Below are 25,383 nucleotides of genomic sequence, written 5' to 3'. Positions count from 1 at the left end.
TTCACTGATTCACCTTTCCTCTAAGCACTTGGCGTCAAAAGGCTTGTTAGGAAGAAACATAATGAAAGGGACCCAGTACGCTGGCTCAGTTATTAGAAAAGGTGGTATCAAAGGCAGTGACCTAGAGCAGAATTTGACCCATATTGTTTGGGTGGCCATTAGGTGCTGTTTTAAAGCATTTTTTACGTTTTTGAACAGTGTGCAGCATATAATCATCTCTGTCCTCAGATTTAATATTGCACATAATTGTTCTCAGGGGCAGCCATACGTAATGGCAGTGCTGGCAGCGGTTATTCTGAACAGAAGAGCCAGAACTGAAAGAAATGTGGCAAATAGGAAATGAATGGAAGAAAAGACTGATCAAACACTGGCTGGAAAATGTCTGTCTCTATCAGATCTTAATGCAAAATGCTGTGGTCTGCGTATCTTTTAACACTCTGCTTTTTGTAATAATCAGTTGGTTTTATTTTACCAGATTGGATCCCTTCTGGAGATGTTTGAACATTCACAAACATTTTGCAAACACAGATATTTTATGCCTACTCATTTGTAATTTACATAAATAAGGAGATTAATCCTGCTATGCCACACATTTAATTACACTCATTTCAGAAGGAGCTTTAGGAGTACAGTTTGATCCCAAGATGTACATGTCTGTGGTAATTACTCACCAGAAATTATCTGACATCTTCCCATATTCTTCTTTTTTTTTAATTGAAATATTTCCTTTCCTCTGTTTTTCCACTTTAGGAATACCAGCTATTGTAATTATTATTGTACTCATTATAAATAAAGATTTCTATGGCGGTGGATCACAGTCTGAGAAGAATTCGTTCAGCAATTTGTAAGTATAATATTTCAATTGTTTTGATGGTTTTCAAAGTATCTTAAAGATTGAAGAAATAACCAAAAGGCAACAACTGCGCTCTCGCTTTTGTCTTTTCTCTGCCATCTTAACCCTCTGCTTTTAGTGGTTCTGGTTGAGTGGATCCTTTTGGACTACGTGGCTAACATATGGAGTAACTCTCACTTAAGTGGACTGGAATTGTGGACAGGGAGGGATTCTTCCAGTTTTATGCCCAGTAGTTTGCCACTGTTTGTATCAGCTACACTTTTTCTTTCTGGAAAATCTCTCTCCCTTTACACGACAGTAACTCAGTTTGTTGTGACATTTGTATCTGCTCCTGCGTGTTCTAGATTTCTGGTAAACCCTAAAGGCAGAATAATTGCTCTAGTATTTTGCACATGTGCTTCTGTTATTTTTATTTTTATTTTTTATGTCAATTCACATCACTGTCTCTTTCATCTTTAAGAAGCCTTTCATCATTTCAAATTCTTTTATTTTAATCATCTCAACCTCCTCTTTTCCAGTGGGAAAACACTACATTCTTTCATCCTTTAAAAGGGTTTTATAACATAGAGTGCGTCTGCTTAATTATTTTTTCCTGCTTTCTGTTGAGCACAATCTGATCACTTGGTGAAGATTACCTGAAATATTTGAATTCTGTACTGTCAGAGGGACAACACACACCCATAACACCTTTGAGGGAAGACTGTTACCAGTCTTTAGCAAAAAGTCAACAAAACTCAGTAATTGCTGTACAAGGAAAAGCTAGCCAATGCTTGTATTTCTAAACTCCAAATTAAGTCATATTTAACTTGGTTTTCCTAAGGCAGTGTATCTTTTTGTGTGCACATTATTAATTTGTGAAACATTTATCAAGTTTATCTTAATTTGACAGAAATATTAAATTCTCCAAGATATTAAATTTCTATAACATCCATGAAAAAGGCAACCAATTAGAGAGATTCTATGAAAGTCCTTACTGGGGGAAAGTAATGGGTGTTAGGGAATGCTCATTGCTAGGTATCAGAGAACCATACATGAGGATTATTTTGGAAACCAAGCTTCATTAGCTTCACTGTCTGCAGAATTCATTATCAAATTCATGCTTCCTTTTCTTGCAGTTGCTGGATTCAAGATAACACAGTGTTTTACATCTCCGTTGTGGCCTATATCTTCTTAGCATTTTTGATGAATACAGCCATGTTCATCACAGTTCTCCTGCAAGTCCACTCTGTGAAATCAAGGACACAAAAGAGAGACAGATTCTGGAAGCAGGTTTTTCTCCAGGACGTCAAAAGTGCCTTCAGTTTGATGTTCCTTTTGGGCGTAACTTGGGGCTTTGCCTTTTTTGCCTGGGGAGCAGTAAGGATATTTTTCTTGTATCTCTTCAGCATTTTTAACAGCTTGCAAGGTAATTTCTGAATGGAGTACGGCTATAAATGCAACGGTTTAGGACTGTGGAACAGAAATACATTTGTAATATTATATAATTCAAGTATGGGGGAAGCAGAGAGCTCATATAGCTTTTGTGTTATACTGTTTAGCTATTTCAGTAGGAAAGCTCTGTTGAAGTGAAATGACAGTGTTGTTTAGATAGCATTGCTATGATAGATATTACTGTTAAAGACACGAATGCTTGCTTCAGAAAGATGGGTCCCAATAAGTGCATCTTTTCAGGAGCTGGTACAGTCTTTTTCATCTGGGAATAAAAATGGTTGCTGAGAATCTCCAGTGATTTTGAGATTATTCTTATACCAAATGTGCAGGCAGCTCTCTCCATTACCCTTTCATATGCACAAATGACTTTCAAGTATAATTCTGGACCAACATGATACTGGCCCAGAGGCCACCTCTCTGCCTATACATAACTTACTGTAAGTCAGTGGCATACAAAAACATCAGAAAAGGGACAGAAGGTTGGAGAATCAACCCCAAAAATGTGATTTTTTTCTTCTTTAGGATTCTTTATTTTTGTGTTTCATTGCCTAATGAAGGATAATGTAATGAAGCAGTGCCAGGTGCACTTTTGTTGGAGGAGGTTTAATCGGAAGAATTATTCTGGTAAGCATTAAGGGGTTTTGTTTAGCTTGGCTTGTGTCACATTTGTCCTACTTTAAGAAGTGTGGTGTTCTTCTCAATAGTTTTCTATTATTTCTGCAGTGCATTGGATAAGTTTTTGGACTTTTTCCTCTTCCTTTAACTGCTTGTATGATATGAGCATGAGGTGTCAGTATGCAGTGAAAAATGTAGCTTTCTGAAAGAGATTCCAGCTTGGTCACTAATATATGTGCAGTTCGTCGTTCCAGTGTGTGAGCTATGTGTTTGGTGGATTTCCAATTTTCACAAAGTTGAGATTCAGAAACTTACCCGGTATTAACACAAATGTACTGTGTCATGAGCATTTTGTGTACAGTCCTGTGCATTGTGTGCTGCTGAGGAATATGTAGCTTTCCATTTCTGCTGGGGGAATTCAGCAAGAATGCTCTAAGCAGCACATGGTGTACTTTCCCTTTGAGCATCAGCCAGCTCTGTGCCGTATGATACAATAAGGGTAAGACTGCCATTCCTCTCCCCTGTGTATCTCCTGAACTCTTTGGCATGGCCTTATCTAAATGAGTATTACTGGACTTGATTCCTAAAGGGGAAATAGAAGACTGAATTGCTGGTATCCAGCCTTACCTGCACAAGTGTGACATAGCTAGTGTAAAACATCAGGAATTGTGCGTTATGCCGCACAGAGACCAGTGCTTCAGGGCAGGTACAAGGATGGTACAAGAAACAAGCCCAGAACTTTCTCCTCCCTAGTCTTTGGTAGTTTGAAATGTGACACACCAGGAAGAATTTCCCATACACGATTTTATTCCTGTGCCTTCTGCTCTCTGATTTCAGACTGGAGTGGATCAAGTGCATCTACACCAAGGAATTTAAACCACCGACACCCGTCCCCAACTTTGTGGAATCTAAATTGCAATGGAACAAGCTCAACTTTGAGTGGCTCAGATTTCCCCTCTAGGACTTCTCCGGATATGAATTTTAGGATAGGTAAGAAAATAGACTAAATGCTAAGGTTCCATATGGTGACTGTCAAATCCCAACCAATGGAAATATATAGGAAAGCTTTCACTGCTTTGTCTATGCCAGACTTCAGTTTGGGGTTAATGGCTGTGTTACAGATGGCTTTTGCTATATGAAGGAAAGTAAGAAAACCCTTAAGATCCTGGTATGGCTTTTTTCCAAAAGGAGGGGAACTCTCAGCTTAGCTTCCATCCTAGGCACTTAAGAAATGCTCTACCCTGTGCCAGCTGGCTGTCATTCTCATGGCACCTGCTCCCAGTTAGGGAGTACTGTAGTCTATTCTATCTCATGCATTCCCAAAAGCTCAAAGATTTGGGGGATTACAGAAAACTGAACAGGACCTGCTGTGAGCCTGTTTAGTTCAGAAGAATCCCAGCAGAATATTTTGCCTTTCAAGATGGAGAGATTGTTGCAGAGCTGTATTTTGAAAACAGAATTCTTTTATAGGAATTCTGACCTAAGCACCAAACATTCCTAGCTGGTTTTGGAAACATGCTGATTTCAGTTAGTTTCACAAAGAAGTTAAAGCATAGCTGTATTTATTGAGTTTTGCATAGTCAGGTTTCTTTCTAAATAAGTAAAAACAAATTAGCACCACTGAAAATTTTCCCCCATTATTTTCCCTAGCTGAAGTTCATTACAACCCAACTGCTATGACTCCAGAAGACGATGAGGCCAAACATCCTTATTCACATAGAATATCATCCATGGATAAAAAGCTCCACTATCCACAGACAGCAAGGTTTTTTCATTGATATTGAATTTGTTTTCTTCTGATTCTCTAACGATGGTTGTTTTTTGTGGCATGTAGAAATAAACATTGATCTAAATAATTACTTTTAATGTACAATTATCACTCTCCACACAGTTATAGAGCTAAACCTTCCCATGATTCAACTATCTAGGCTTCAGTGGCATGACACTACTGGCCACTTAAGAATATGGTCCCCCTGTGTTTCTTAGATTAGCTGTCATATTAAACAGTGACTGGAAGCTTTCTCTTTCTTGTCATTTCACTTCTCACAGTTTGTCCTCAGTCATATTTTTGAGCTTGTTAGCTGGCTATCTCTGGCATAGATGTCTAGGTTCCTCAATGACCATCTTTCCTTGCTTTTTTAAAATGGACTCTGACCAACTTACACAAATTGGACTCAGCTTTCCAAGATGTTCCTGTTAGTTGTATGTTTTTGTTTTCAGATGTATTGGCACTTCTACCTTAGATTTAGAACTCTAAAGAGGAGTCTATCATTTAAATGTTGGAAAACATTGCCCAGTACCCTAAAATGGAATGTAGAATCAAGAAAAATTGAAATCCCTACCTGTAATGGATATCCACATGTATGATAAATGTATCTGATTACATCTCTTGAAAAAAAAAAAAAAAAAAGCAGATAAAATCCTATCATTTTAGAATTTTGGAGGTGGCAATTAAAAAGTTTGCCCTTTACTAATACTTCTCTGTGAATACAGCAGGAGGCAAAGTCCATATCATAACATCACAACAGTAGAGCATTACAGGTTGGAATGAAACTGCTTGACATTTGCTGCTGGTATCAGCAACCACTTCTGCTTTTGTTTGTGACCTGACTGCAGCTCACGCTCAACGTCTGCAGCACTCTCTTGAATAACTGCAGCAGGAGTTGGATCAGATTTGTGGTTGTAAAAGAAGGAATTTGATCACAGTAGTGGTAAGAAGAAATGCACCATCCTGACTACTGGGAGACGTAGCTTTCCTCTCTTACTGAAGAAGGTCTTTATTTCAACAAGCGTGCTTGAATCAGTAACTTGCCTGCTTAACCAAATGCTAGTTTCAATTTTGAATGCCCTTCTCTGTATCATTCAAGTAAAGATTTTTTGGATGATTGCTAATATAGTAAAATACTAACTGGTACCAATGGCAGAGAAGAAAAAAAAAAACATAATGGAACGTTGTCTTAGAGCTGGTATGTACGACAGCAAATACAAAAGGTTCTTTCATTCTGTGAATAACTCCCACACAGCAATTAGTGGAAAAGATGAATATTTCAATGTACAGTAGCTACAGCCGGCCTACTTGAAATTAGACAGACCACCTTCAGATCCTTGTCTTTCTGGGAGAAATGTTAGCATTAAAAACAGCCAAACAAGTTCCACCTAGTACCCACTTGTTTGTAACTTGAAATTGCTTTTAATGAGGAAAAAAAAAGTAAGAAATTTACAATGAAATACAATTCAGTACGCAGGGCATGTGAACTATAATCCTCTACTTGTGTTCCTTATTTTCACTAGTAGCATGAATGAAAACTCTGTTCCACAGCCTGCTGCTGACCATAGTGCCTGACTCCCCTTGTGCATTCAACCTGGCTGGGCCACCCCCGGGGTGTCCTGCCAGGGTAAGGATGGAGGCTATGGTGGGAGGCCTTTGGGGGAAGAGGAGCTTCAGTCCTTCCCTGAACCCCGTTCACATCAGTTTGCCTCTGTTGTGATATCACCAAGTCTAGGTGGATGGACAGCTTGACACTGTTTCCCTTTTTCTAATTTTTCTATTTTTTCTAATTTTTCTAATTTCTACTTTTAATGTCAAATAATGCTGGAATAAGTGGTTTCGAGAGCACATGGAACTGCTGTCATTGCAAGTCCTAAAAAGCATTTATGGTGCTAAGACAAATACCCGCCAGAATTGGTAAAAGCAAGGTTGATTTTGCCTTAGGGAAAAGAATGGACTGCAAGACCTGCTGAAAGTTCTGCTAACTCTGTTTTCTGTTATTCTGTTTTAAAATAAAATGGCATCAAAAGAGACTCAATACGGAAACAACATGAGATTGGCCTAGTCTGCATACTGTAATTGCTTTGTATCATTCCTGATAAAATATGAAACGTACCTTGATTTTCTAAATCTTTTGCTAAATACCCCCATAACATGCTTAAATGACCAGGAGGAACAAAGCTTTGGATAAAAGCTGGACAAGCAGTGAGACATGCTAGAATACTTCAGACTGCCTGAAAATGGATGGAAATGCTGGCAGGTCAGTGTGTGGTTCCTGCTTCAGAGGTGTAAGAGTGGGAAGAAGAGAAAGCAGCGTGGCATGTAGCTATGTCACTTCTCAATTGTTGATATTGGGTTTTTTTTTCTTCTGTCTGAAAAGCAAAATCTGGAAGTAAATTTTTAAAAACCTGTCAACATGCTTATGTGAAATGCAAAGCACTGTTTGTTCTAGGAAGGCAGTTAGCTCACTTCCACTCTCCATCATATGCCTAATGGCTTTTCCAGCTAAAAAGTATATCATTTATGTTTCAAGCATGGCATTGTTTAGGTTGTCAGCCAGAATGAAGATGTGTAATTTTCTTTGGGCTGAAATAATATCTTCCGCGCTGGCACCATTACATTTGCTCTTCTCCAATGTATCTATGCTGACATTCTGTCACAGAATTGTGCATTGATGTTTTTCACAGGGAGAGGACATGCACAATGACAAGTCTAATAAAAAATTGCTATGCACTTCTGATTCACATCCTGACAATTTCAAGTGACAGGAATAGCTCCCGCAGCTCTGGCTTGGAAAAGGACCTGACGGCTTGAGGAGCGTTACCAGCACGAACGAGTCCTCTGTACCCCCTTTCGATTCTATCGGTTGTCTCTGTTCACTATCAGGAAAAGCAGTATCTAAAAGCTCCTTTGATTTTTTAAGTCATTCTCAGTTACTCCTAAATTGCTTATTTTTAGCCATACATACACCAGAAAAATGCGTGCTCTATTTTAAACTGATGAAAGAAGGATTTCTAAAAGTGTATTTATCTATGAAGGCAATTATTTGATGTCAGATCTCAGTGAGTTGTTAACAATGGGTTAGACAACCCAGTTATGGGCAAAACAAATAAAAAATGATAGTAAAATCCCCACAGCCTCTGTGGTGACTCAGAAAGACAAAACCCTCCCCACTCCCATCCTGCTGCTTAGACCAGCACCAAACCCTACCACCCTTTGTACCAGCTACGCCCATGCATTCAGACCCGAGGTCTGGTAGCTCACCCAAGGGGCCATAGAGGTTTTTTTATTCCTCTGCACGGACCGGTGGCTAAAGCTGCCACCTGTATTTACAGCACATTGATACGATATGATAGATAGATATTACATAGGGTGACAGTTAAAGGTCAGTAATTTTGTTTTAAGTTTCCTTCTGACAGTTTATGAGTCTACAGTAATGGTTAGCAATATAGGTATGTACTTACGCCCAAGATGTAAAATTCCTTCTAAATTTAGAAGGCAGTTATTATTGGGACATTGAAAGAAATGTCATTATGGGAAAAGAATTGAGATTAATAATCAAAATACTGGGAAGATAATTACCTATTGCATAATACTCTGTGCTTTTAACTACCAGAAAGTATTTCACATGTAATGGCATTCTAATTGTTTTAAATTAAATGAATCATTGAGTGTTTCAAGGATGCCCAAAAGAATATGCATGCTATATTATTTCATTCCCCAACTGTTCCCTTGAGGGAAGAAATTCAAAGATATGTTTTAATGTTTATTTTTCTCTCTTTTCTGACACTGGTATTTCACTTGCCATTCTCATACTGAAGCTGGCTGAGGAAACTCTTAGAAAGAGGGTCTGGAATGGGATGCAAGAGTGGAGAAAACAGGGTGAAAGGTATTTGGAACCATTGATGAGTGAGTGCCTTCGAGATCTTGTCACAGGAAGACTGAGTCCCACTAACTCTTCTGAACAGTCCGGATTTAGACTTAGTAACAAAATCAAAAGCTATTTTCTTAGGTTTTAACCAACAAGATACCAGCCTGTTGCTGTGTCACTGAAGGCTGCTTTTGATAGCTCATCTGAACTGGCCTTCCACCTCACCTTCGTAATGCTGCAGGGTGGGATGGCATTTTTTATGCTCCTAATCCTGCTGGTAAGTCTTGAGGTATTTGGAAGTGTAACTTGGCAACTCATCTTCAGTTCCAAAAAACAGTTCCAATCTAACATTACTCAGTCCCGGTGCCTGTACAGCTCCACCTGGTCTTCATTTAGTATCAACTCTGCACAGGTGACAGGGGGATAGAGCCAGTAATAGAACAATGTATTTTTCTCACAAATAAGTAGTCTTGACAATGAGTGGTTAGACTCTAGTATGAATGCGATACAGATGACCAAATTGTCACTAAAGTGCCCTGAAAATATATTATTCTTTTTAATAGCTCCAGCTATGTTTTGCCTCCATCAGGGTTTTGCCAAGGACGCTGGGCAATGGTAAAAATCAAAATACAGGATAGAGAAGAGTTCCCATATACGGGTGAAAAACATCAGATTGACAGGCATGGAAACCAAGCTCCTGTATTCACAAGTGAAGAAATACAGCATGGGCAGTACCTTATGTAACCTTCCATTTCCTGACGCTTGGTAGCTCAGAAATGAATGTCTGACGAGATGGGGAGAAAATGTTCCCTCTGTTTAAGGAGGGACTCAGATGCAGCTCACGGAAATGATTCATTCCACCCAGAGCAGAGCTGGAAACAGCCTTGGATTTGCTGGTAATTTGCTCTAAACATGGACTGCTGTCTCTGACAGCAGAGCTCACTCTGGGTGTGCATTCACTCTTTCCCATTTAATACTTGCCTGCCTGGGTACTAGAAAATGGATTCAGAAGTCATACAAGTCATACAACCTATGAAATAACTGTCAAGTAAAAGCTTCATTCTTAATATTGACCTGAGATATGAGACTCTTTGACCCCATATCTTGTCATTATTTGTCATACTCATGGCAATTTCAATTTAAGGGGAAGATACTAAAGGTGCAACTCAGATGCAAGTCGGAAACAAATCGCACACTCCCAGCCTTGTCAGTCTGCAGTTTCTATAGCAGGTACTCCTTTCCCAACACAGTGACACGCTCAAAATGAAAAAATGAGGAGTTGTGGTCATGCAAGTATTGCAGTGCTCTTCAGTCAGGTGGGCACAGTTCCCTTATAAGAGGAACAGCAAGATGTGCTATGTGCTTGTAAAGAGCATAGAGAAATTAAAATTCAGATCTAAGTATAACAGAGACTAGCATGAGAGGAGAGAATGGCGGTGAAAACAAAGCAGAAGTGTGTATCTTCCTACCATTATTATTACTATTATTATTATTATTATTATTATTATTATTATTATTATTATTTGGCATTAGCAGAGCCAGCTCAGAAAACACTAGGAAGAAAAATACATTTCAGATAACATAGCTCTAGTTATAGCTGTAGACTGTGGCTTAATAGCTAGATCTGTTAAAGAACTCCAGGTTAGGACTACTTGATGGAGGAGCAAAAAACCCTCCTTCACCTTTATGTCAAAATAAGATAAGCTGGGAAAAAAAAAAAAAAAAAAAAAAGGCTACTGAGAATCACTGGACTGTTGTCCTGGAAAGAAAATATTTACATGGAACTCAGCAGACTGCTAAGCTTCAAATAAGTTTTGAAGGAGGGGAGTAAGAGGACTGTCCGCAGCGCAGCAGAGTTCTGCTCTGTTGTGAACAGCCTAAAATAATGGGTCTGCAGGTCTCTGCCGTGCTGGGAAAGGGTGTGTGATGGGCTTTGCTCTGCTGGCCCTCTGGGGCACAAATGCCAGCAGCAGCTGCCCAGGAAGCTCACCATTTCCCACAGCGCTTGCATCTTCTCAGTCTTCTGCCTTGGTGCATTCCCTTCACCCCCTTCACCATCCGAGGTGCTAATCTAGTACATCATATCCATTCTTTTAGCATGGCACTTCACGGCAGCTATTTGATGGTGTACTCGCAAGGCATCCAAGGGCGCTGCTATTATTGAGACTGAGCATTAGGGCTTTTTTTGGAGTTTTCAGGATGGTCAAGTGGCTCATCTGTAGGAGAGCTCTATATCCGAGAAAAGCCTTTTTAAGAGAGGATGCCACGACAGAGTCTACCAAAATTCAAGACTGACTCCACCTACTAGGACAGACAAGCTGTTCGGTATCTCTCTGTTGTTAACACCCTAAGAACATAAACGTCAGTTCGCTCAGCGGAGAGACAGAAAGATACATCAGCCAGCAATAAACAGATGGCAACACTGCTGGGAGATTCAATTAAAGCAAGGGTCGAAAATGTGTTTGAGACATAGAAGAAAAAATAAGACAACTAAATAGTTCGATGGAGCATTGATACAAATAATGACCTAAGAAAGTGAGTTAAAATAAGCCTAAAAAGAACAGGCTCACAAATACATCCGTAGTTCCCTGTGCATCAGTTCTGAATTCTTACCACTCTAGCTACAAAGCATTTTGACATATTTGTGTAAATAACAATCAACTCTGCATGACCAGTGTATATTGAAATAATAAAAATGTGTTGCACAAGTTAAGATTTTGGCTGCTTTCTCCATATTTTGGTTTGGTGCAGAGCAAATGGTTCCAAAAGAGATTTTTCTGAGTGGGTGACACTACACAGCACATGGAAATGACTTAAGTCAGCAGTCACACTGCATTAAAACAGAAAATTTGCATGAAAAATACTGCTACATTATATACTCTTGAGTGTTTTATTTGCACTTTTTTTTCAGCATGGAGTTTGAAAGGAACATTCATTTTCTGTGAAACACAGTGCTTTAAACAGTAGTCAGAATTACCCAAATTGCTTTTCTCTTAACACCAGAAGACAGAGATCTAAAATAACATCTTACAGTTGTTTACTATTTAGAATAATGATGCCATTCTCTTCCTTTTAAGATGGATTCTCAGATTCAAAGTCATTGGAGTCTGTGTTAAAAATGTGGTGTGTTTTCCCTTGCCTGGTTTCTACCCATGAAACCAATGAAGAGCACACAAGAATTGATGAACAGAAACGCTGAAATTCTACCATCACTAACAAACTATGTGTCTGATGTTTACTATCTGTTCTTCAGTTTTCCTGGATTTCCTTGGAATTTTCCTGGATTTTCCTACAGAAGATGATTCTGTGTGGTTTTTCAAAATGATGTTTTTCACCTCCTGACAGTCAACTAAGAACATCTTATGCTCTATAAGGAGAGGACCTCTCTGACGAGCTAAAGCCTGCAGTAATACAAGCTCTGTAGGAAGAATTGTGAGAAGCAAAAGAGCTTTCTTCTGCCATATTCCATCAAGGAGGCAGAAAGTTGGGAAAAATATATTCTCTCAATAGAAAGAGAGAATCAAGTAGAATTTCATACTGCTGTGAAGTTGGTTAGACGTATGTACCGTGCCCTGTTAGAGAGAGAGCAGGAAAAATGTCTTTGTGCTTCCAGATAATGCAGGCCTCACAGTGTGAAGCATCAGACAGAACATTCAGGTTCAGATAGTTAAATTCAGGTCCTGTTATGAATAAACAGCACACAAAATGTCAGGAGTAAACAGAATTTTAAGCCCTCGCACCTTTCTGGGGTTGCTTTCATCTTTGACAGATGTTAGCAACGTCAAGAATTTTAAATACAGCTTGGGAGGTCTGTCACCTTTCCTTTCATACCTGAATCATCCCCCAAGCCAAACCCTGGGAGCACCTCATAACTCAAAAGTCTCCAGTCCTCTAGGTTCTCTCTTACACAGAAGGGTACCAGTTTGGGTCCTCTATCTTGCTGTACAAAATCAAGGGACAGATTAAACTGAGCTATGATACGATCTCAAGTTGTCAGCCCAAATCTGATGGGTCTGAAAACTCTGGGACTGCACAAGGCTGAGAATCTATGCTGCTAACTGAACTTTGCTACCTCAACCAACCTCTTGTGGAAATCAAGGCAAGTAACAAGCTTCTTTCAGCTAAATTGCAATTTTAGCCAAACACCCGATATTTCATTCAGATGTTACCCTTGAGTGTTCAACACTTGGTGGGTAACAATTAGTTCCTAATGTTTGCTGATACCCCACTTCTCCTATACAGGAAATCTAAACATTTTATGTAAGTATCTGACATTAAGCTGTCACAATCTTCTACAGTTGCCGAACTCTATATTAAATATAATGCACAGTACTACACTGGTGTGGGTGGACAACATAATCGGGCATCCTCAAAGACACCTAAATCTGTGAGCAACCTACATACTGTGCCTGTATAAAAGGACATATTATGGTTGATCGTGACAAGAACTTTCTTCTAAAAGCACTTAGAAAAAATGTAATTGGAATTTTTAACCCCTACATCCTTGTCGTATCAGTGATTACTTCTTCCACCTGGCCATAGCATGGGTCTACTTGCATCACTGCCTGATAACCATGGCATAGTTGTGCTTGCAAGGCTTGGGACTGGGATTTTTTTGTATTTAGTATGTAGAAGAGGTATTTTGAATGAAATAAGCTTGATTTGTGTGTGTGTGTATAGCGAAAGGTAATGGACTTGGCGATAAGATTGCTTTTGTGATTTGAGCAGACTACTTTCTTCACTCCAACATCACAGCTGAAGACCAATCTGGAGGAAAAAATACTCCAGCTACTGATCTTCATTTTCAAGACATAAAACTCAGCCCTTTTACATCCTTTCCTTTTTCATTATTTATAAACAAGATTTTGACGTTCTCAATTTCAGGAAATTTAGCCCAATAGGTCACATTCCTCATACCTTAGTTTCCACTAACATTAATCAGGAGTTCATCACAGAGTACAGTTTCAGATTTGACTGTTGACTAATCTAAAGATAAGAAAACCCGTAGTACTAACATATGTGATTGAGACAGCATCATGAAAAGTTGTTTTTCTCTCAAAAAACTTGAATCATCAGTTGTACCATTCACAGCCTATAAATACATGGACTGTTGCAAGATAGTGGGCTTCTGTACTGCAACTGTCTGTAAGCCTGTCCAAACTTCAGCATAAGTTGTGGCTTTGTTGTCAACGGGACTGTTTCAACGGAGAAACCTAAACTTTAATGTAAGTGTTAGCAGCATTATGGCCATAAATTTCTATCTTATGTTGCCTTCAGGAATGTTACTGCATTTCAGTTATGGAAATACTAATTAGAATGTAGACGAATACAGGCTGTCTCTAAGGCTTTTTTTTTTTAAATGAATACTATCTATATTTTGAAATATTTTTATCTGTCATTAGGGTATACTTTACAGTTTTACGTTAAATTAGTATATTCTATGCTTACCTGTATGTTTTATAAAACTATTTCAGGTTTTCATTTTATTTTCTTTTTAGAGTATTCTGAAAAAATATTAACAAACATCTGATAGGTACTATGTGAACTGTAATAGCACAGTGAATATAATACAATAGTTATTTGCCAGATACCTCCAAAAAAAAAAAAAATCCACACCATTTCTGCTACTATCTTTAAAGAAACTCCCTTTCTCTTTTTCCTCCTCCCTCTCTGCTCCACTAGCTGAAAAGCCAATAAAAAAATTCTCCACCTCCTACACAGTTCAGAACAAGATCTGTGTGCATTTATCCTAGGCATGCTTTGAGACCCAGAAGGGGATGCAAGTAGTCAATGTGCAACGGGAATCTTAACTTCAGACACTAATCTGTACCTCTCTATTGACCTTGCTGATATGCTGCAAGCTAATTACTAAACTTTTTTTTTTTTTTGGATCAATTTAAGTCCAGCCTGGGGAGAAGAAACAGTTAAAGAAATGTCTCGAGTATACTTGCATTCATCTAATCAGACTTTGTGTGCATCTACAAATGGTACAGAACTGAAATCAATCATTGATAATGAAACCACAAGTGAAAAATGGACTGAAGACTCCTTTCCAGGATTAGAAATACTGTGCACAATTTACGTTACATATGCTGTGATCATTTCAGTGGGTCTCCTTGGAAATGCTATACTCATCAAAGTCTTTTTCAAGATTAAATCAATGCAGACGGTTCCAAACATCTTCATCACCAGCCTGGCGTTTGGAGACCTACTGCTTTTATTAACTTGTGTGCCTGTAGATGCAACACGTTACATTGTGGATACCTGGATCTTCGGAAGAATTGGGTGCAAGCTGCTGTCTTTCATCCAGTTAACCTCAGTTGGAGTATCAGTGTTCACACTGACTGTTCTCAGTGCTGACAGGTGGGTCTGATGCAACTGGTTTGCCAGTGTGAAATTAGAAATGAATAAAAGAGCAGAAATGATCATTTTGCACAATAGTAAATGGCACATTTTAATGGACTGAAAAAAAAGAAAAAACCCTCCCATTTATTTTAAAAATGTGTGTTAGAAAAATTGGAACAGTTCTTTTTAATAGACTGAAGTGAGAAAGACTCTTTAAGTCTTCTGACCTTTTATTAGTTTTGAAGTACTTTTTTTTTTCTCCATTGCACAGAAAAGGTAAATTGCTTAAGGCAGGGAAAAGACAGTATATTGGTGCTATCTAGTGGTGCACTAAAGTAGTCAATGAAGATGAAAAATAAAACTGTGAAAAATGACTGAGTGGAAATCCTTTGTCTTACTCCTGTGCACTCAGTGAGGCTCTAAAATCTTAGAACTAAAACAAGTGACATGTGGGATGAAGAGCCAAAAGTAAACTCCGAACAGACTGTGGGACAAACTACTTTCATGACTCTTGTGACTTGATGGTTACTGCAATACTTATAGTAGTTTTCATGTTGGTAAGTGCTTAGTGTGAGATAACGTGGCACAATTGGAATACTTTCTCTGCTTTGAGCTTACAGTTCTTACATTTTTTCCAGATATATTTTAGCCCAGAAGTCCTGAAATTAAAGTCGGGGTACAAATGAAGCACTGTTAATAGGGATCAGTGCTCCCATCTGACTCTTGTTGTAAGGAACTGCTGAATAACCATTTTTCAGTGCACCTCCTTTCTGAATGAACAATGCTATGATGAGATTTCAGACCAATCAGCATGAGCATGGCACGGAGCAGAAAAAGACAAATTTAGTTTTAGTACTAATAAAGAAAAAGATTCTCATCTCGGATATCAGCAGTTGTAGATTGTATGTAATAGCACGTGTCCAGACTTTAAATCCCAAGTAATGCTACTGTTACTGTAACCCCAAAAAAATTTGGCCAACATAAGACCGGCCATACTTTGTCAGGTCAAGGGTCCATGCAGGCCGAAACCCAGACTCAAGCAGTGGTAATACAAAGACAAGAAAAGACACATAGGTAGGGTAAGAACACGGTGATGTTACAACACGACACCTAAGCCTTCAGATGATCTCCTGAGCAGATGTGGTTTCTGTCTACTTAATAACCTCAGTGCATTTTTCTTCTAGATCCTTGTCCAGTCTCTTCTTGAACTTGGTTAGCAACGACTTTCACTGCCTCTTTCTTTCTTTTTTGTTGTTGTTTTGATTTTTGTTTTGTTTTGTTTTGTTTTGAACGTGGCTTCATTTGATGGCTCTGGCTCTTGTGCCAGAAGACAATAATCCCTATCCATCCTCTCCAGGCTGCTCATGTTATATTCCATCCTTAGTATGTTTTTCTGAGATGTGTGCAGAGCAGCACATGGTATTCATGAGTTGCCTGAACCAGACATAAAGATAATTGCACAATCTCTCTTGTCAATCCTTTGCTTTCCTAATAATTCCTAACATTTTGCATTTTATTTGTTACTAATATTAAGATGATGTTTTCACTGAAATATTTATCACAGTTTCAAGATTGTGGTCCTGCACGAAGTCAGTTCAACATCCATCATTGAGACACTTCCTTCTGTATTTGATTCTTCATAGTAGCTGTTATATAAATACTCCATAAGATGTTTTCACAGGATAACTATATGGCAAACTTACTCAGACAATTCAGAACATAAGTCATGGGCACAATCATGTTCCAGTATACTAGAAGAGCTTGAGGTCAATAAAAATTGTGTTTATTTGATAAACAACAATCCAGACTTCAGTTTTCTATTTAAACTTGACTAGAGGAGAAAGAGAAGACCAGATCCTCAGCTTGTGCAAAATAGTACATCTGAACTGTCTTGTTCTCTGGATCCTTTTTCACTACGTTTCCTTTCATGCCAGTCTTGTGCACCCCTGGAAAGACCTCTTCTGTCCGCATCATTAAGTGTCACTGATGTTTTGAGAGCAGGGTATGTTGATTCGTGTGCCTCACCCACCTTTGTGGGAGCTGCTTCCTCTTCCATGTCCCCTTTCCACAGAGATTTTGACTCATCCATAGATTTGTCCAGATTTTCTCATACGTTTCACTCAGTCCGGATGCAGCAGAATCACAGCCATGAATCAACAGCAGTGTTAGCTCATATTTTATGAATGTGAATGAACACCTGAGCATTAGTTTGAGTAAGATCACTGCACTCAGCTAGGATCTTAGGAACAAGGAGGAAACGAAGAGTGCACATAGATGGTTTCATGTATTTATAAGCCAGTTAACTTCATTCATACATTTACCAGTTTTGCAGCTAACTCTCTCATTTATCTTTCTGTGCAGCTCCACGAAACTAGGAGAGTTTACTGATTCTAATCCAAACAGCAGAAAGCACCTTCACTAAGGAAGGCTTCAATCACAAGTCCTGCCAGCCAATTCATTAAAACGATATATGCTTGAAACTAACTTTTGCATTTTCATCTTAATTATAATGAGCTAGTATATGTTTCATTTCCAAGATGATTCTTCAAAATTTAGTTTAGTGCAAATAGGGATGGCTTTATCCTCAGAAAGTTTACACGATCAGTGCTTGTACTACTACTGTATTTACTCTGACAGTGGTGTTGGTTGCTTTTAGGTACAGAGCCATTGTTAAGCCCTTGGAACTGCAGACCTCAGATGCGCTCCTGAAGACCTGCTGTAAAGCTGGCTCTGTCTGGATTGTCTCCATGATATTTGCTATTCCAGAGGCCGTTTTTTCAGACCTGTATTCTTTCAGTAATCCTGAGAAAAATGTAACTTTTGAGGCATGTGCCCCCTATCCTGTATCTGAGAAGATACTGCAGGAAGCTCACTCCCTGGTTTGCTTCTTAGTGTTCTACATTGTGCCATTAGCTGTCATTTCTGTCTATTATTTTCTCATTGCCAGAACTTTATATAAAAGTACATTCAACATGCCAGCAGAAGAACACGGTCACGCCCGTAAGCAGGTAAGTTATGATCAAGGACTAAAGCGTCCAATTTTCCAGAATCTGTCAAGCTGATTCAAGTCTTCATTCTCGAGTGCAAAACCTTCTCCTAATAATATGCACAAACAGATGAATAAAATTCTCCATAAACTCAGTGCATATTAGCAATCCAAATGCAGCTGTACACTTACGCATATACTTATGTCTCATCAACTTAATTGTGAGTGTACATGCTTTCCTAAAGAGAAACTTTTTTTTTCCCTAAAAGTTTGCTTTGCTTTATTATGACCCTATGAACCTCAGGAGTTATGAAGTTGAATTCTAAAGAGTAAGACCTCATCCATGTTAGCTGACTTGTACTTACTTATAAATCCTAATCTAGCTGAGATTCCCATGTGATTTATAATAGAAGGGGAATGTGCTTTGCATTGGAAATACTTTGTTAAAAAAAAATGAAATTGATTTATTTTATTTATTTTTTTTTTCTTTGCCATTTCATGTTGGGGTTTTTTTTTGGTCACTAATGCATTTAGGCTTTTAGACTCCTTTGAAAATCAGCAGCAAGTACATAAATGTGTTACTAATTGCTATTAATACCAGGTATGCATTATTTTCTTGTAGATTGAATCCCGCAAGAGAGTTGCAAAAACAGTGCTGGTGCTTGTTGCTTTGTTTGCCTTTTGCTGGTTGCCTAACCACATCCTCTACCTATACCGCTCCTTTACATACCATTCTTCTGTAGATGCTTCCACCTTTCATCTGATAGCTACTATTTTTTCCCGTGCATTGGCCTTCAGCAATTCTTGTGTCAACCCTTTTGCTCTTTATTGGCTGAGTAAAAGTTTCCGGCAACATTTTAAAAAGCAAGTCTCATGCTGCAAGGCAAAACTTCGTACAAAGCCTCCCAGTGCTACTCAAAGCAATTCACCTACCAGAGCCCTGTCAATCACAGGCAGCACACACGGCTCAGAAATCAGTGTTACACTGCTAACAGATTACAGTATCACAAAAGAAGAGGAAAGTGTTTAGTCCATCTGTGATGAAGAAGGACAGAAACTGACCATTTGCAGTTGAGTCACTACTGTCTGCGTCATGGAGAAATGCCATGCCCTGCCCTGCCTCTGAAAGGATTTTCACCAGGAGTTCCTAATTTTTTAAAGCATACAACAAAGAAATCAAAGTGTGTGGCAGACGAAGATAAAGCAGCTGAAATTTTCAGCGTAGGCTCAAAGGAGTTGTTCATTTGCCCGAGCATCAACAGGCGACCTTAGCGGAGATTCTTGTGCTGAGCAGGACCGGAGCCAGCAAAGTTGCTGCGAGAATTGGCTGTGGGGATTGTTTTGTCCTTGGTGACTCGAGACTGGGAGCACCCTTCTGTGAAGTACTTCCACCTAAAGCAAGCAAGTAAAACCATGCATCTTGATAAAACCATCAACCTGACAGATTTTTTATCTCTTTTCTTGTCCCAGATGTTGAAAATGAGTAAATGCGTTGGGAAGCAAGTCAAAATGAAAAAAAAAAAAAGTTTGTAATATGATGTAGTAAAAAAAAAAAAAAGCATTATGAGCCAGATCAATGCTACCCTTTGCTCTGCCAGTGACTTTGAAATTTGGGGTAGGAGCTGATTGCAGTTTAAAGTGATGCCCTTCTCACATCCCAAGAAGGTCAAGCAATCCAGTAGGTGATCATCTCTCTTAAGCTGTGATAATCATCTTTAGCCACTTTTGTAACGTTCTTTGTGATCTATGGATACTTCTCAAATGAGCAGAATTATTCATGGTTATAATGATTTTACATCGAGCAATTGGGTTGGATCTGTATGAGAGTTGTAGTTTGGATTTGCAGCGCACTTTTGAAGCAAACTGCTCAGACAACCCTACCTGCCTTACTTTGGTCTGCCTCCCAGAGCGCACAACCTGCCTTTCTTTCAGATAAAACTGTGTTTGGTCCATGGAACCAGACTGGAGCTGGAGTGAACTAGAGCCCCCAAAAGTGTAGACTGTGGGTGTCAGGCTAACCATTTCCCTGTACAGATCCACTGCACCCGTAGGGTATTGCTTGATAATGTGGTCATTTCTAAATCATCTGCACATCTACAAGCATGCTGGGAGAGCTGGATTTTTCTATTGTACCAGCCTTCTATTTTTGAGTTATTCAAGTAGCATCCCCTTTTCATATTATAATAGACTGTCTTTATGAGATTGGCCTTTTTATCTCAAATCCACTGATTTTGATGACTCTGCATGTGTAACCAAGTCAGCTATAGCCTATCATGGGCAGCCTGTTTATGCCTAAAAAGCAAAGCAGCGCTGCTGGCAGGGACTGTCTTCCTATCAGGAAATACAAGAAGCAAATCTTCCAGCCCCACATTACCAAAATGTTGAATGAAACCTATTTTTATTAGGCTTGTGTACCCTGAACCAAAATTTTGTTCTGTGGGAGTTGGTGTTAAAAATCCACAATAGATATTCTATTGCTTAAAATAAGGGACTTCTTTTTCAAAAAAGAAGTTGTGCATTGAATTATTGAAGTGAGGTTGCAACATATGAATTATACAAACTGCTGCTGTCAGTCACAGAAGTTTGAATTTTATTTCTTATTTGAAAGACTAACTAACCCTTGAATACATAACACTCCTCCAGTTGTACAGAGCCCTTAACAACACATGGACGGAAATCCATTCATCTGTGCACTGTTATTTGAGTTCATTATAAGATGCAGAAAATCTACTTGCAGTCTCTCTCTTCTGACTGTCCTAATCAGAATAATAAAACTAATCTATAAATCCCAAAGGCATTGGAATACAACCTCTGTAGTCATCTTAAACCAGTTTAATGATAGCCCATTTTAATCCCATCAGGCCTGCCCTTATTGTACTACGCTCTTCACGTTATTTGCTGCAAGACTGTAAGCACTAATTTTCAAATGGTTTCTCCATTTTATTGTACCAATTGTATGCCAGGATAGGATCATTGAAGTAAATAGAAATGTAACAGCACAGAAATGCAATTTATGGCAAAGCAGACTCCAGAGACCTCATCTTACTCTCTTTGTCTTAACAGAACACATTCCCTGGTACTGAGCAACGTACAAATACAACACATTACACTGATATTTTCCCCTTCTCATTCTCTTTAATGGAGCTGCAGGGTGAGACTGAAATGGGCAAATAAGCCTACACACTTAAGACCCTACTTTTCTTTTCCTAGATCTTACTATAGGGAATTCTAAATAAAAGAAGGATCAACAAACGTTATAGTCCCTTACAACACTCTCTATTTTAGTTTATTGAAACTTTTAGAAAATAAATCTGCCACATGTTTCTGGACTTCACAATTTGTCTCTGCTGGAGGGCATATTTTTCACTACAAAGTCCTTGGTGATACCTCACAGTAGCCCTTAAAAATCAGTTTCCTAATTCACCATTTTCTTTGCTTTGCATGCAGCTACTCTTTGCTTGTGTAACTACTCCTCCAACTGGATGGTCTATCCATTGCTAATATATTGTATTAGAAGTGTGATGGTTTTGCTATATGCTACACATATCTTGGTTAAAGACTGGCAATATTTCAAGTCATGATTTAACTATTCTATGTTAATAATTCTATATTTTCAAATCTTCATGAAATGTTGAATGGGGGTGATATATTGGTCAACATTTATTTTTATCTGAATGATCTGATGTTACTCATTCCATCTATTCATCCAATATAACTATCCATAAAATGTCTCCATGTTACCATAACTGGATTTAGGAGAAAGGAATCGTTTCTTTTGGTACCTTTTCTCAGTGTTAAAAACAGTTCTTTCAGCCCTAGGTAATACACGTGCAATTCTATAAAAAAAATGGGAATAATGTGTATTTACAGAAATATTGAATGCCATTTAGCAAAGAATTGGCATGAGGAATTAGCGTTTTACTATTTATATCCACAATGAAAGAATATGTAGAAGAAAGGTACAAAATACTGAAAGACAAGACTCTATCACAGGACTTGTTCATGTGGAATTTTATTGGTAAGTAAATACTATTTTTAAGACGTGCCTTTTTATAGCTTGTTTTGTGAATATGTTCACGCTGCCAGCTTTAATAGATATAGATGTAACAAATCATGTTTGAGTCAGCAACAGGTTCAGTATCGGTGCTCTGATCTGCACTCTCAGTGTAAGATATTGGTTTAGTTTCAAGAAATATTTTCCAGATAAAATGAACAAAATCATGTCAAAGCATGGATATGGTGTAACAGGCTGCATCTGCAGCAAATGGCACAGAATAACATTAAAATCAGTTTGTGAAACTATAGCCATTTTAAAGCTCACCCTCTTGTTTCCATAGAAAGCATTGTTTTATTTTACATAGTTAAATATGGTCTGCCTGCTGATGGTCATGTGTTTCTGCTAAGAATATTGCAATTAAAGAATAAGCTAAAGTTACACACAGCTACACCACTTGTACATTTCAATCAGTGGTACTTAGAATTTAAAAAAAATATACAGGCTCTGCTGCAACCGATGCCCTCAGTGAAAGGCTAACTGTTCTGTGGAATTTCCATTGTCAACATAGGAAAGCTTATTTAGTTTTTAGCACATCTGGATCCAGTCCTGTCATTTTTCGCACAGTTAAGGCACCTCTTCACTCTCCCTAGCGTGTGTGTGTACCAGATAAGGCTCCAGCCCCACGGAAAGCACAAAGAGGAGTAACCTTTCTGTAATTAATTAGTATTTACTGCCTCCTTGATTTAACGTAACAAAGAATCTTCTTAAGAAAAAAGTGTTAAATGTTTAGCTGATTAGCATTAGCTAGTGAATTGCTGGTTCTGCTTTAATAGAAATCAAAACACTTTATTATGCCAAGATTTTGTACTTTTAGTAGGTGGTATCTCTAGAACAACAATCAGCTCTGATGAATCAAGATTTCATTTTATCACTCAGAAAAGTCAGACACAGATACAAAATCATCATTACCTAACATGCTAATGCCTCCTTTTACTGTTTTCTTTGAGATATTTTGTCATTTAAAATGCCATTTCCTGACAGTTTAGGCTGATCTGAGCTGTGATGTTCACATAGCCCAGAACCTGCAGCTCATCCTTCCACTGCTGCAGCGGCTGTGTTTGTGCAGCCATGAATTCAATTGTTTCAAGGACATGACTGAGATGAAAGCTGTCTCAACCAAAAAAAGTTACTGGTTTTCAGCTGAATTAGCTCCCTGAGCTGGATCACTGTGCAGTCTTTACTGAAGAGGAAGAGAACAGATGGTGGTGACAAGGTAGGAAGCTACTGGATGTCAGCTGTTCCTCAGTAGCTGCCTTCATGCATGCTGTTCTCTGTGGGAAGTGCGAAGGAATTTGAGGTAGTTTGTCCTCATATCTGCAGCAAAAGTGTACAGATTAGATTTACCATGCAGGAACTGATGTGTGGCAGCTTGTTAACCCTGCTGCATGCAACCAGGCTCTCACTTCCATCAGATGGCGGGGATTAACCTTCAATGTCTTACTCCCCAGGACAGTGCCCTAACAACTTGTTTTAGGCAGATTTGCAGTGAAAACACTTTCCACTCCTCCCATCACAGCTATATCATGCAACAAAACATTTGTTGCACTGGAAAGTAAAAGAAGGAATTTGAATTTTTAAGTTAACTGTTAAGCACTCAACTGGGAAAAAAGAGAGCTATGTACTAGCTCTCTGAATCATCGGTCCAACGACCGACTGGATGATTGGTCCAAGGACATCTGATCCACTGTTCATTAAAGTAAAATGCAAAACACTATGGTGAGCACAGAGAACACTGTGAAATGTAGTGGACACTGTGTCCACACAGTGCTCACTACATTTAGTCAGGTTATAAAGGTAAAAAAAATGCCAGAATCAAATGAGCAGTTTAAGACTTACGTTGTATAGCTCTTACAAGATTTAATGCTATGATTATCTTACTCTCAAACATACATCCAATTCAAACCCTGTAAATGCTTAGAACAATTAGACTTGGCCTCCCTTCATTTTACCATCTAAGAATGGAAATTGAGGGAGTGGGCATCAAACCTCAGTAGCTAACTCATTATTTTTTTTCCCTCAAACATCAGTTTAGGCTACTCTGAGTTTACCAGTGTCAGCAACATATCAAGGACAACAATTTTTCTGACCTACAGTTAGATATACTTTACTTTTCAAATATGCACAGTGTATGTGAAACCAAAAGGAGGTAGATTTAGATTAGATATAAGGAAGAAGTTCTTTACTATAAGGGTGGTGAGGCCCTGGCACAGGCTGCCCCGAGAAGCTGTGGATGCCCCCTCCTTGGAAGTGTTCAAGGCCAGGCTGGATGGGGCTTTGGGCAACCTGGTCTGGTGGGAGGTGTCCCTGCCCATGGCAGGGGGGTAGAATTAGATGATCTTTAAGGTCCCTTCCAACCTAAACCATTCTGCGATTCTGTGATTCTATGTTAAGCCTCACATGCACCCCACCAAAATGAGCTATCTGAGAGCTAATAAGAGTCTCTTAAGCTGTCGGCTGGTAAGAGGACATGAAACAATCTTTCGACAACTATTGGAATAGCCCTGCCAAGAGAAAATTCTTGAAGCATGAAAGATGTTGTTAACTAGGCTGCGTGTTCTTTGTGTAACAGCCAAAGGTTACTAAAAGTCTATATTTATATCCTTAGCAATTTCATCTGACGGTCTGTTGACCAGCCAGCTAGCTGACACTGGTCTTCTCTCCCTACAGAGCTTCACAAGCTCAGGACTGTGTCTTCGATTTTATTATCATTCCAGTCTATATGACAGTAAAGATATATTTGTTCTTGGAACGCTTATTTCCAGAAAGCTTCTGTACAGAATATCATTTTCATTTCTGAGCGCAACGATTGCTTTGTCACTAAAGTCACCTGGCAACCTGCCCCTGCCATCTTTGATGGAACCGTTATATTTCCGTTTAAAACACCTGCACTGTTTTAATACCTAGATTTTATAGCTCGATGTTAAAGTTTGCATACTGACACGTAAATAGCGTGCTTCTTCCTACCCTAAATAAAAATACTTTTGAATACACCCTTTATCAAGTAAATTTGCTATTGATGCAAACCTATCCAGACTGCAGAGTAAAAACCACTAGATGGCACCAAGTAAGGCTCTGTTAAATGAACCGATTCAAGATTTTTTTTATTAAAAATATTTAAGCACCTATAGATAACTGCACCGGTGAGTACCTAATTACGAACTTTGTTAATTCAAACATATTTAAAAATCCGAAGACAAGCTTGATGCCTGGCGTAGCACCGACGGCCAGAACCCTTTCAGAAGGCAGTGTGATGGGGGGGGGGGGGGGACTCTGGAAGGCGTTGGGCTGCAACCTGTGCCAAGGCAGGGGCAGGAACCGATGTCGTTTGGGCATTTTCCACGCCATTTCGGCGTCCTCCACCGCCCGTGGCTTTTGTGTTTGCTTGGAGCGCGACGTGAAAATGGGCTCAGTGACAAGACGGCCGCAGCGCGGCTGCTCGGCTCCCTGCGGCACAGGG

The 25,383-nt window shown here is 39.0% G+C and overlaps 2 protein-coding genes across 8 annotated transcripts in view; both read left to right on the top strand.

Moving 5' to 3' along the window:
• Positions 1-7,792, top strand: part of ADGRG4 (adhesion G protein-coupled receptor G4) — a 55,713-nt gene extending 47,921 nt beyond the window's left edge. For all 7 annotated transcript variants that reach the window (XM_080553672.1, XM_080553669.1, XM_080553668.1 and 4 more), the window contains 5 exons: positions 751-844; positions 1,969-2,258; positions 2,807-2,908; positions 3,737-3,889; positions 4,550-7,792. In XM_080553672.1, coding sequence (XP_080409798.1) covers positions 751-844; positions 1,969-2,258; positions 2,807-2,908; positions 3,737-3,889; positions 4,550-4,677 — 767 coding nt within the window. In that variant the 3' untranslated portion in view covers positions 4,678-7,792. The remainder of the gene's footprint in view (positions 1-750; positions 845-1,968; positions 2,259-2,806; positions 2,909-3,736; positions 3,890-4,549) is intronic.
• Positions 7,793-13,635: 5,843 nt separating this feature from the next.
• Positions 13,636-22,173, top strand: BRS3 (bombesin receptor subtype 3). Its single transcript, XM_080553661.1, has 3 exons — positions 13,636-14,901; positions 17,540-17,891; positions 18,492-22,173. Exons 1-3 carry the CDS (start codon positions 14,471-14,473, stop codon positions 18,897-18,899), a joined length of 1,191 nt encoding a protein of 396 aa, XP_080409787.1. The 5' UTR covers positions 13,636-14,470; the 3' UTR covers positions 18,900-22,173.
• The last annotated feature ends 3,210 nt before the right edge of the window (positions 22,174-25,383 follow it).

Source organism: Anser brachyrhynchus (assembly GCF_964034855.1).
Source record: "Anser brachyrhynchus genome assembly, chromosome: 13".
NCBI lineage: Eukaryota > Metazoa > Chordata > Aves > Anseriformes > Anatidae > Anser > Anser brachyrhynchus.
The sequence above is the reverse complement of the archived record's forward strand: the minus strand, read 5'-3'. Positions and strand labels throughout refer to the sequence as shown.

Bases quoted from the DNA above. Each gene is read 5' to 3' on its own strand.
- BRS3 (XM_080553661.1), top strand. From the start codon at position 14,471: ATGTCTCGAGTATACTTGCATTCATCTAATCAGACTTTGTGTGCATCT. The intron at 14,902-17,539 runs GTGGGTCTGATG...GGTTGCTTTTAG, and splicing joins ACTGTTCTCAGTGCTGACAG to GTACAGAGCCATTGTTAAGC. The intron at 17,892-18,491 runs GTAAGTTATGAT...ATTTTCTTGTAG, and splicing joins ACGGTCACGCCCGTAAGCAG to ATTGAATCCCGCAAGAGAGT.